Below are 12,974 nucleotides of genomic sequence, written 5' to 3'. Positions count from 1 at the left end.
TGTGGTTTGATAATCTCACGCAGGATGAAATAATTCTAACCTCCAAAAAGGTGACCTCACCAGCAATGATGTCATCTCCTTGAAAGGAAGAGAAGTAACACAGGGCTGGTGTTACAATCTGAACAACTTCACAAGTGAAGCCACTTCCTAAAAATATTCCAATAATTTAGGGGATAGGAAGTGATTATTTGTATTTCATACAGAAGGCAGTACACATCCTATACACATGGACAGTTACTTTGTAAGGCTCTTTTCCAATGTTCCCTCCAAGAAAAACAGAAACATTTTCAGGAAAAAAAATTAGAAGTTTACAAATGGCAAGCACTGACTTTGAACATGTTTTCAACTTGAATTGGTCGGGTTTTTAGTTTGATAAAACAAATGTATTTTTGTCTGCTACCAAGGGAACACTGGAATTATTTAAAATATGTAATGAAACTACAGTTAAAAAGCTGTAGTGAAAGACATTTCCAGCATCTTGCTGTCTCTCAGCAAACAGCAGCCCAAACTCACCAACTCCAATTCATCCTCCTCCGACTGTACTCGGCAAACAAGAGGGATAACACAGTTACTAAAAATAGCATTGCTTTCAAATGAAAGAAAAAGTCACGTTTGTACTTCAGGATTTTGATTCATTTTAATTAATAATGTGGATTCGCCACCTGATTCTGTAGATAATACTGCTAGAAATGTAATACTGCATGAAATTCGTGTCACATAAAACCTGCTGCACTGAGAGAACAATGGCTTTGGGGAAATTGGTGCAGCAAGAGCTTGGTGACCCCAAGGACACGCTGCACACGTGGATGTGCAGCACTGATCCAATAAACCAGCTCAGCAACAAAATACCTGCCCATACAACCATCATTCCATGCCAGCATCTACTGTGAAATCTCCTAATCCCCCCCAAAAACACAGACAAACCCAAAGCTGAATAGGATGTTGTTCTTCACAACACAACATTAAACAGGTGCTGGGCACCACTAACATCAGAACTGCATTATTGCTTCTATTACTAATTAAAAGTGTAATTGTCACTGCAATGATCAGCCAGTGTACTTCCTATCTCTCCTACACTTCAGTATTCCTAGAAAAACCTTTTTTTTTTCAAGAATCATTACTCTGAGGCTAATTATAGCTTTTGTTACTTGGAGTAATTTGGCATTATTCATCATGAGTACCAGTAACAAATGTAAGCACTTGTTGTAGCTTAAAGACAAATAGGAATTATACAGAGAGTACTTGTGTTGTTTATATCCTGCTCCTCCTGGTTATGGCCCATTCTTCCATATACAGAAAACATCCACAGAGACACTGAAAATTTCTACATGGCAGCAAAAAACTAGGACCAAAGGATCTGGCCAAGTAAATTAAAGGAAAAACAGAGCAAGACTTCCTGCAAGACCTGTTCTGGGCTGGAGGCCGTGGTTGCCTCATGGCTGACACGAAACCCGTGTGCTATTCGCAGGCTGGCTGGACAAACCCTGGTGCCCAGATGCCAGAGAGCAGAGCAGCCCTGCAGAGCACCTCGGTGTCCTCTGAAGACACGAGAGCCCCGAGGACAGGCAAGGTCACGTTCCACGGTGCCACATCACAGCAGTGCTGCTCTCAGCCCTCCCTCACCACAGAAGCTGCACTTCACATCCCACAGCCATTAGGACCCAGGAAAAACAGGTACAAAATGTGCTTTAGGGCACATTAATAGAGCTCACATCACCAATAAGATCAGCCATTCCTCCACGGAATAATGGATAACCCTTTTTAAAACCCACATCCTCCAAACCACCGGAGTTCTCAGTACCAAGTCAGAGGGATGTGAGATCAAAACACCCCAGCCCTGTCTCTATGATGGTGCTCTTACCACATTCAGGTCAGACTGCTGTTTTACAGCTGTAAAAACTCCTTACAAGCTCAACTTCTCCCCATGTCACAATTTGTACTTCTGATTTTCATCAGTGGCATTTCAGAATACAAACACCCCTCTGTTCCTGTACCCTATGCTAAGCAGGTGAGACAGTTTCTCCCTGTGCATGTGGGCAGAACAGCCCATTTCCAGAAGCTGAAATGTTTTAACTCACCAGTGGTGGCATCATGCCCTTGCTGGAGGGTGGGATGACGACACGGAGGTCGGGTTTGCGGTTGTTCATGCCAAGGTTTCCTCCTCCTGGTGGAGGTGGGGACTTTGTAGGCATGACTTTGCCTAGGCCATTCCCACCACCACTGGTACCAAGGAGACTTGGTGAAGCTCGGGAATTCACAAACCCATTTCCTGGAAGAGGAAAAACGAACGGACCGTAAGACTCAGGAGAAGGACAATACAAAATTTTGATGCTCATGTACCAGTTATGAAATATTTATTTCGTAAAACTTCCGATAACAAACTTCCCACAAGGGGCTGAGTATTGAACAATTGAACAAACACAAACCACTCTGGCCAGAGGATCAATAAGGAAAGGGAATATCACTTCAAGGGCACGCTGTGGCAGCTTAAACGCTGAGAAGAGCAAATTGCCAAAGAACTATTTCTAATAACATCCGTTGTGTTGAGTTTGCCCTTTGAAGCTCCTCCAGGCTGAGCCTGCAGAAAAGTGAGGGTTTTGCACAACCCCACTTGGTCCCCACCCCCACAGAGAGAGCATGGACTACACTGAATTGCTGTCTGCGAGAACAAAAGATCAGCTCTTAAAGTCTGTGTTTCTAAAATTTATTCTTCGTATACCTCCAAGATGTGTAGGACTAATTTCAGTATCAATATTTACTGTATGATTATTATATATAGCAACAATGAGGGGAACAAATCCTTTCCCTTCAAATTCATTCCAGATATCCACATCATTTTTGCCCATAGGTTTATTTAACAAAGTCTTTATCTTACTCCTGGTACTCATTTTAAATGGAATTGGACAAGCCAAAGCCTACAGGTCCAGGATTCAGCACTGAAATGTCCAAGAGTTGAATACACTCAAGGTAGAGGCCTCAGCTTACACTCAGAACTGACCAGAAAACAGCACCAAGGCAGAAAATCAGTGCCCAGTATTCTATTTTCCCATCCTGACAGAAGCACCAATCATATTAACCAAAATATACTTCTCAGAAAAAAATTTAAAGCCACATTCCAATCACAGAATCATATTTATAGCAACAATTCCCAAAATAAACAAACCTTATTCAGCTGCAAACAGAAAAAAAGTTGTTAAGGAGAATTTTGCAACAGGGAACCCTATAGTTCACCCTACAGAACCTGTGTGTGTGTGTATAAATAAACACAATTCATAGTAAGATTCTGTTTGCACTAACACTGCAGGTCTGAAAGCAGCTTTTATAGGCACAATCAGGGAAAAGTCTGTGAGACAAAGTTCACTGTGTGGGAAATTCTCTCTTAATCGCCCATAGCGCCACGCTGGCATGAATTTTGCATTATTATTCTAATTTGAATAGGCCCCTATGCCCAATCCAATTTATTGCATTAAATACATATTAATCTAAAAGCAATTAAAATAAGAAAGTTGTCAGTGTCACATTCTACCTTCTTTAGCAACACTCTTAATGCCTTTAAAAGCACAGCAAGAAGGAAGAACAGCAACATCTCTCAGCAAGGGCAAAAATCTCCATGGAGGTGCCTGGTGCTACCAAGATTCTCAGCCAGGGCACACTGAGAACCTCGATGGGAATTCACCAGGATGCTGTGAGGAGGCCTCCTCTGGATTTACTCACTATGTGGACTTCCCACTGTGCCAAAAGCCTGACCATACATGGATGATCTGATACGTCCCTTGAGTTTTCCAAGGTTAACAGAGCAAGGAGGAGTCATTCTAATTTAGTACTTTCCTGAAGCATTTGCATAGGAGGTATGGGAATATGACTTTTAACTCAGAACTTATGGGGGAAAGAAGGAACACAGCAGAAAGTAAAGTTTTACTGTCAGCATTCTTCCTTCTGTATTAAAAACCATAGCAAAAACTGATTTTGTGATTAAAGGATCTACATTCCTCAGCAGAAAACAGCAGAATTTATTCAGATGCTTCTAGGTTAGAGATAAAATTTAGGTGGTTGAAAAGTTGGGCTGGAGCTGAGAATCCACACTAGAGCTAAATATACTCTTGACTGGTAGGAGAAAACTCTCCACAGCTGGGTCACATGGAAAAACCAACAAGCCAAAAGGAGAAATTTAGTTCTGTGCTACCCTTAAGGTTCTTGAAGCAGACGGTTTTCGTAGAATCTTGATTTTGTTAACACAGTTATGCATCAATTCCTATCCATTATAAATGAGAGCAGCATGAGCTACAGCCAGCCTGCAGAGACTGAGAGACATCCTACACAATGGACAGGGTAAAAATTAAATGGATTTGCAAACACTCTAGGGAGGAAAAATACCAGAAAATGGCACAATTTTCACCAAATTATATCTGAAACTTTGTTGTGGCACCTCCCATTTTCAGCAAAAATGCCAGAGCATTTAAAGAACTTACTGTTACAACAGAAGTGAAGTCTGGGCTTTAATGCAACAATAGACAGCATTTCATTACTCACTGGGGCTGGCAGTGTCACCTTTCCGTGGCAGGGCTGTGAGTTCTGAGCAGTTTAAGCTGCACAGCAATGCCACTCTGCACAAACACTGGGGTTCTGTGCACTTTGGGCCATCCTGTGATACCATTTCCTGTCCTCTGCTTCAAGTATTTCGGTAGCCCGTGTGTTAAATCTGGACAGTGTCTGTCTTCCACACCCAACCCAGTCATTTCCTGAGCCCTTATTCCAAGGCTCTGCCAATCCTTCAGAAACATTTCATGCTTTTAGTGGTGCTGTCAAAAACAACAAACTCTCTGCCACTGCCTGCTCTGCGCAGTATCAGGCGGCAGCAGGCAGAGTCAAAGCATTTCTCCTGACAAAAGGCTGAGCACTTCTCAAAAGAAGTGTTTAGAATATATTAAAAATGGAAGAAACAGTAATAAAAAATATCCAAGTGTGCAATCCTATGGGTATGAATCCAATAGCAGCCCTTTGTGATAAAGAGCTGGCCCTGAACACTGAGCAAACACTGGAGAGTCTGTATCGATCAGATGAAGGATCATATGCTGGGGCTGCAATAAGAGTGCAGAATATTCATTTTTAGTATGAAACTTCAAGCCTTTTTCCCTTTAATAATCCAATAAGAAAATCAAATTACCAGTTAAGAGTGAAAGGATAACTAAATGTGTGGTATTTCTTAGAGCAAGGTCAGGAGCCAGAAAAAGATAATGAGTACAGGATGATGCAACTACACAGCCCTTTGCCAAACCGAGGCCTTAATAACCCCATAAATTCTACTCACTATTTCATACAATACAGAAATTGTTCCTACCCTACCCGCTATAGATCTTCCCCAAAGACAATATTTTATGTTTAAAAATGTTTTCCAACTGGAAATCGAAACAGAATATAAAATCCTACATATGTGTAAAAATACAACCGTTTTTACTTCTGAAGGAAGAGTTTTATTTAACTCTAATTCCTTAAAACAGATGTGAAAGCATGTTCAAAACAGTCCTTTGGAAAACAGACACCAATGCAAATATAAGCTCTCAATTATATGAATCATAATTTAATTAGATTTGATGATAACAAAACCTGCCAACGTACATTAGCTTACTTCTTGTTTAGTCAGAAAGTGTTTACTTTTGAAGCAACTTCTTTTCTGAAGTGAAATGTTACAACCCACCCATGATACCAACTGGATATTCTGCCTTCAGAGACATAATACAGCTTAATCTCATTTACTGTCCTGCAGCCCAAGACACAGCATTCAATTACATGAGCCAGACTCATATTTCACTATATAAATCACATCAGCTGAAACAATGAACACACGTGGCTGGAAAGTACTCCATGTACTTATTACTACTCAAGGAATAAATTACAGGCATTGATGCCATTAATCTTTCTTTTTTGGCAGATTTTTTTTATTTGGTGGGTTATTTTGTTTTGGGGTTTTTTGTTTTTTGGTTTTTTTTGTTCATTTTGGAGAAAGACTGAACACAATTATACACAGTTTTGGAATAACAGTGGGCAAGCAGGTAAGCCATGTAAGATTGAGCAAAAGTAAGGATTGTAGTAAATAAATATTTATGCCTCCAGTGACATCATAAAAGCCAACAGACGTCACACAATTAGAAGCAAACTGAAAATTGTGTTTGCAACAAGCCATTGATTCACGAGGCATCAGGAGGCCAGATAAGATCTACTGGAGCAAAACATTTACATGAAGAACCTTGGGCAGGGGGACATATTGCAAGTAAAACCAACAATAGCATTTCTGTGTGCATTAGTTGCTCAATCTGTTTACTTTGGGGTTAGTATGACAGATTCAAGTGCAAATTAAAAACAGCATATGCCATTCCTGCCATTTTCAGCTCTGTACAGCACTCACTGCTGATTCTACCATTGTTTCAAAAAGCTCCAGTTCTATATTAGCTTTGGAAATAATTTACTGTAATATCTCCAGGAATCTGAAATAAATGTATTTCTACTGATCTTTACAAATCAATACCTCAGATAAAACTACAATGAGAACTAAAATATACCTTTGATAGTATTATAAGGTCTTGAAACATGTCTAACATATAAGATTTATGCTTCTAAGGCAGTATTTTAGATATTAAAAGGCAGCAAAAAAAGAAATACACATGACTAAATGTCAAGGGAATGCTTAGTCATGTTACAGAACTTTAAAAAGAGTTCATTTCCCAGGTTGTTGGAAATTTTCTTTTGCCTAAAGCTACATAAAATGAGAAAGAAATTTCAAGGATATTTAGAATTTAAAGGGGTGGTTATTATTCAGAATGCAATAGCAAGTCAAAGGCATATTGCTCTTGTATCTGAGTGAAACCACCAACAGCAACGGGACGTCCTTTAGGTCTTCTGTCAATTAGACAGATTACAGTTAATGACATCAGTTTACTTTGTAACCTTGCTGATTTCTGTGTGTCTATACAGAGCCAATGAAAAGAGTGGCAAAGAAAGGAGGAGAGAAATGACATGTTTACAACAACTTGGGATGTGGCAGTGTATCCCGGGCAAGGGGACATTACATAAATGTTGAGACTTACTTTAACCCAGCTGGGAGATTAAGAATTTCTTTGTATGGCAAATTCTAACCAGAACTGACATGTACCTCTCAGCAAATCAGAAATTTTGGTAAGATAGCAAACACATACAGCAAGACATGAATTTCAACTGAAACCAAGGGCAGTTCAGGGGCTGAACTGACCCCATGCCATGCAGATGGGTGGTTTCCAAGAAGAAAGAGCTACAGTAAAAAAAAAAAAATTCAAATACTTTTTCTTCTTGCCAGCACATTTTTTATGCCGATTTCAGCCACTCACTTCTTGTGAGCTGATTTAATCAGAGATGGATGGATCAGCCTTTGTTATGTGCTGACAATGTCCAGCAAAGGAAAAGGTCCAGCTCACACCCTGTGGAACTCCCTGTCCTTCAGGACAGCCTGGAAGCTGCAGCAGTGAATAGGCTGGACTCGGGTTCCTCAGGGATGCCTGAGTCCCTCCCTGGAGGAGGGGAACCCTGACTGCTGGACAGACCTGTGTCCTGCCAGAGATCAGAGCCAGGCAAGCCACCATGCCCTGACACTGCTGACAGCAGGGCAGGAACCTCTGTGCTGCACTCAGCAGCAGGTGAACAAACATTCCCAGGTCAGATCCCTTTCCTTACGGCTGGGAAGTGAGGAGCTCTGACTAGGAAAGACTGCTGGGACTGCTCCTGCCTGTCACACTGAAGAGGAAGCACAGCCCTGAAATACCCCAGGAGTGCACAGCCTGACGTAGGAACGTGCTCTCAGGGTTTATTCCAGCTGCTTTCCCAAGGTGGTTCTCCCCCACAGGGCCAAGGCCTGCAGCTGATGCAGGTCAATGGGCAAGGGGACACTGTGGAAATGTCAGAGTGGGGTAGAGGCAGAGGAAAGCTGCTTTCCTAAGGAAGATGCTGATAGCATCAATGCAGAACATTTGCCTGAAACTGCAAGAGGTGTTTTTCAGGAGTCAGTTGGACACCCTGCTGGGGTGTCTCTCATTTCACACACCAAACTCCACTGGAAAGGTGTGCACAGAGAGCCCTCCTGTTATTGAAGCCTCTGGTGCACTCCAGATCTCTGCAGATTCAGACTTGTGCAAAACCAAGCCCAGAGATTCTTTTATCCTCACACACAAAAAGCTTCCCCCACCAGCCAAGCCCTCAAGACAAAGGGAACCATTTACAGGTGTGGCTATTCCCAGTTCTGCCTTGATCCCTTTCTGGCAATCCCAGCAGTTCACAGGGGTGTGCAAGCTGTCAGTGGCACCTCTGCAAAACCCTTCCTCGGGCCAGGATAAGAGACCACACATGATCTACACTGACTCTTAGAGATCCAACAGTTCACAAGACACAGTTTTTCCAGCAGATATACCCTTCAGTTCTGCTCCAAAGAAAATCAGTATTCCTGAGGTCACTTCACATTCTCAGAACCTGAAGATTAGTGAGGACATTAGAAAAGATACAGGTCTGGAACAAAGAGGAGAAATTCAGTACTCAAGCAGACCAGATTTTTTTATCCGTTCTCCTGATGGTAAATATGCAAGAGGAAAGAAAATTTCTTTTTCTTTTTTTCTTCTTTTCCAAAAGATTAACTGTGTCCATAATCTGCATTATTGATCAGAAAGGCTATTTCACTGACACAGAAATGTACAGACAGAAAATACTGTGTCTTTGTGAAATCATAAGCTTCATTTTTGGAAGCTTCTACTTTCAAAAATTCCTTTAGAATCCCCTGGTACTGGGAAGAACTTTAGTCTCAAGGTTTATGGATTTCATGCAGCCTTGGCAATGAAAACCAGCTCAGGTCCTTGGCATGCTTCTGGCTCAACACCACCCATGAAAGGTGTGGAAGAAAAAGTAGACAGTGAGTAACTGTGGTGGTATTTCTGAGCTTTTCTCATTCTCAGAGTCCTCAAGGATGGCACAAGGTCACTGCAAGTGCATTTCACCAGGATGGGATGGTGCCAATCTACTGGAACACAGCAAAGCAGAACTCATGGCAAAGAGGAATGTCATCCATCCATCCATCCATCCATCCATCCATCCATCCATCCATCCATCCATCCATCCATCCATCCATCCATCCATCCATCCATCCATCATCCATCCCCAAGCCAAAGGAACTCTCCCCTGTATCTGGGCACGTGAGGCTCTACTTTGCCTGCAGTGTTCTCCCCATCCTGGTGAGGTGAGACTCCTGGAGCCATTTGATCTAATTAACAGAAAAAATAAATTAGCTCTAGAGCAAACTCCATTATAATGCTGGACATTTTTTCCTCTCAAAAATGGTATATTTGCCAAGTAAAAATTTTCAGCAAATGTTTTTTATGTGGTGGGTAGAATTTTAAAAATATTACAAAATGAAAATGCTTTTTCAGAGTTATGACAGCTGCATGTGAAGTAAGCTCTCAGTATTATAAAGTGATCACAAAATTTTCTGCTCTGGATATAAAAAACCACCTACCAATCTTTGCTACAACATGCAGATATTTTTACTCAAAGTTATTTTCCACAGAAAAACTGTTAAGTTGGCAGATTGACTGCTAAAGCAAATCATTTCCATTCCAATCAAGTTACACAGGACTTGAGAAAAGGACTTGTGTGAACTCAATATGAGCCATTTTATGCAACATCTTTGTTTGAACTGGGTCCCAAATAAGCAAGATAACCTTTACTTGCTTGTTACTAAGAGATAAAGGCATGTAAGTGTCTTTCAAGAAAATGAGAACAAAACCTCAGATTCCCAAGAACTTCATCATATTGAAGAGGATGGAGTTTTCCTTTATTTATTTATAAGAGAATATATGGGAATATGGATATGCCAGCACTCCTATAAATTGTGAGCTGCAAATTTGGCACGTGACCCTTTCACTAAATCCACAGGAGAATTCTCCATTCCTGAGAAGTTAAGAAAAAAAAACCAAACCTGGAAGCTAAAAGCAGAAAATAATTTTTTTTAAGTGAATTCTACAATAAATGCAGCAAGAAACTAAAACCATTATTGTCTGCAGACATAATTAACATGAGATACATTTCAACAGCAGCTGTCAAGCTCAAGTTGACAGCAGATTTAGTCAATCTGGTTACGTATGATTTCTTGATTGTGGCTGTAACTGAGAAGGTTCCTGTGCACCTGTCAATAGTTCCCAAGTTTTTATGCCATAACTTGCAGCAAGTGGAGCTCTGACAACTTTGGGTGCCCCTCTAATTTAGCATTCTGGTGTTAACCAGGTATTTGAGTTTCACTAGAGGTACTTAAAGATGTTCCCCTGTTCTTGTACAGTCACAACTCTCACTTGCATGACAAACCTTTCTAGAAGTGAGTGGGTATATGTATAACATCTTGGGTGTGATGTTCTGCAAAGTAAGAGATAAGTGATGCATTTTGACTTTTTACATAAACTATTAATAAATGCAAGGAGGAAAACATTTTACTGCATTAAATATGTCCCCCAAGCTGCTGTAACTGGGCATTTCCAGAGTTTGATACCCTATAGCAGGCCCTGTAACCACTGTTTTATTTGCTTATTGAAGGAAGGAGTCATAAATCTGAAGCTGCTCTTAATAAAGCCTGATTTGGGAAAAGAGGCCTGAAACAGCCTGATAATAAACTTATTTAGTCTGACTTGAAAAATTCCATGGCAATCAACAACTGACCTCTACAGTTTCTAAAAATAGTCATCTTTTTTCAACTGAGGAAGCTTCCTCCATTTAAAATCTTGCTTACCTGATGGAAACCACTCTTTAATATTTCATATCTTTGCTGCACATAGCCAAAGAGTGGAAAAAGAGTGGAAAGTCAATCCTGTGCTTTCAGCCTTGGAGAGTTGCAGCATTTTTTATTCATCAATTCAATTGCCTGACTTGATGTTCAAAGAACTTTTTCCCAGCTGCCACACTAAGTAGCCAGTGGGCAAACACTGAAAGGTCAACAGTTGCTTCTCTAATTCCATGCTATGAACACTTCCCAAGGGGAGTTGGGTGTGTTTGCAAAACTGACCTTCAGCCAGCACGGCTTCCAGAGGCACAGGAGGAATGTGACCAAAGTGGGTGAGCTGTCATTTATTTTGTCTGTCTGTGGCATGACACATTTCAGTGGGTGCCCTCTATCAGAGTGCTAAATTTTGTTTAGGGAGACAAAATATTATTGAAATGAAAAAGTGCTATCATATATTTTTACTGAAGGCCAAAAAATATTGTGGATTCAATTTTTGGCGAGATCTCTAATTTGTTTTCAAAAGAAATTCTGATCATCATCCAAAACTAAGACAGATCCTAGCTATCAGTTTCCAAGATTTATTGCTTTCTTCATGTAATTGCTAGAAAATGATTAGCAAGATACACATGGCAATACAAACAATACAGTCTGTATTTGCTTCATTCTGATTGGCACCACAACCAGCATCAAACATCCTGGTCCTGCAAATACTGAAGTTGAGAACTGAGCTGAGCTGCCTTTAGTGCAATAGTTCAGATTTGGCAAACATAAGATGTTTTTAGAATGCTGTAATTACACCTGTATAGAAACACAAAAGCAGCAGCACGCTACTACTGAAAACCACTAAAATAAAAAAGGCAAATATTACTGAAGTGGAAAGGGCACAGCAGTAAAAAGTTAAATGCCTGATAATAATTTATAAAACTTGACAATAACAGTGCAGCTAGAAAAATTACGACCTTTGTTCTCCCACAGCCACTTTTTCCAAAGAGTCAAAATAAAAAATTGCTTTTGAATAACTGAGAAACTGAAACCACGAGACTATTTTTTCTAACAAAGACACGATACTGCACTTACCCACTGGACTGGTACCAGCTCCATTTGGCACTGAGAGATCAGTTGTCCCCAGCATTCCACCTAATCAAAATAAGCCACAGCATTAAACTGACTTGCCCCATTACAGAATCGTGGAATTCTGTACGTCAAACACTTCAGCTGTGCACATGCACTGACACCAGTGAGAAGCTGTCACTCGGAGGGCTCCTGGGCCCTGCAGAGGGGCCTGGCTGTGCCAGGAGGCAGCAGAGCAGAGCTCACCTGCGTTGCCGGCGCTGGGCGGTCTCTGCGGCGCCCCGGGGGACACGTTGCGGTGCAGGGTGCTCTGGGGTGGGGACAGCATGGTGGTGTCCGTGAGCGAGGAGCTGGCAGCCAGCGATGGGGACACCAGGGAGCTCCCGGGGTTGCTGTAGGTTAAAGTGTTGGGATTGGACACCGGAACCGTCACCGACATGGAGAAGTTCTGGGCAGGCAAGCCGGGCTGCGGGAGAGAAGACGAGGAACAACAAGACAACGCTGTTAGCATTCACTGTGTTTGCAGAAACAGCACGTTAGAAACATTCTGTCACAGCAGTTTGTTGGTTTTTATTAAAGTTAATTCTGTTAGTTTTTAAACTCTATTAAGCGTACAGTTTTAAAACATCCATTTGTTGTAAAGTATGGTGTTAAATTCTTATACATCACATAGTTACAGTTCCAAAGAATTACTCAAACTTCTCAAATATGTAATGTTCAAACAGAGAAAACTAAAAGTATTCATATGATTTCACAAGTTTATAAAAACAACAAATTTAACAGTTATTTTGGATTATTACAAAGCAATGACAAGCTAAACATGTCTACAAATCAATGAATTGTTGTACCTTCAAAATATAAGCATGAACATGCACGTTTCAAACAGTTATCACACAAAAAAGAACAAGTTAGTAATAACATTTCCTAGTAATAACTTTGCCAATATATTGCTACTAATCTCTAACACTTTGTTTTTCAACAGACTGAAAAAATAAACAGATCTTTGGAAAATCACAAAATTCAATAATTTGAATTTAAACATTTCAGGCTCCCCAAATCCCTGCTTGAATAACCACTCCATCTTTTTCGCAAATTTAATGTTTTAAATTCTAGTTTTTACAGCATT

At 40.7% G+C, this 12,974-nt stretch overlaps 1 protein-coding gene across 4 annotated transcripts in view; it reads right to left on the bottom strand.

Moving 5' to 3' along the window:
- Nucleotides 1-12,974, bottom strand: part of MEF2A (myocyte enhancer factor 2A) — an 80,953-nt gene that overhangs the window by 11,059 nt on the left and 56,920 nt on the right. For 2 of the 4 annotated variants that reach the window (XM_064388949.1, XM_064388950.1), the window contains exons 5-8: nt 12,095-12,314; nt 11,855-11,914; nt 2,079-2,269; nt 514-537 (exon numbers count right to left, since the gene is read on the bottom strand). In XM_064388949.1, the coding sequence (XP_064245019.1) occupies nt 514-537; nt 2,079-2,269; nt 11,855-11,914; nt 12,095-12,314 (495 nt within the window). The remainder of the gene's footprint in view (nt 1-513; nt 538-2,078; nt 2,270-11,854; nt 11,915-12,094; nt 12,315-12,974) is intronic. The other 2 variants (XM_064388951.1, XM_064388952.1) reach the window with 1 other exon arrangement.

This window comes from Passer domesticus, chromosome 14 (genome assembly GCF_036417665.1).
Source record: "Passer domesticus isolate bPasDom1 chromosome 14, bPasDom1.hap1, whole genome shotgun sequence".
NCBI lineage: Eukaryota > Metazoa > Chordata > Aves > Passeriformes > Passeridae > Passer > Passer domesticus.
Note: the sequence above shows the minus strand (reverse complement) of the source record. Positions and strands in the feature narration are given on the sequence as shown.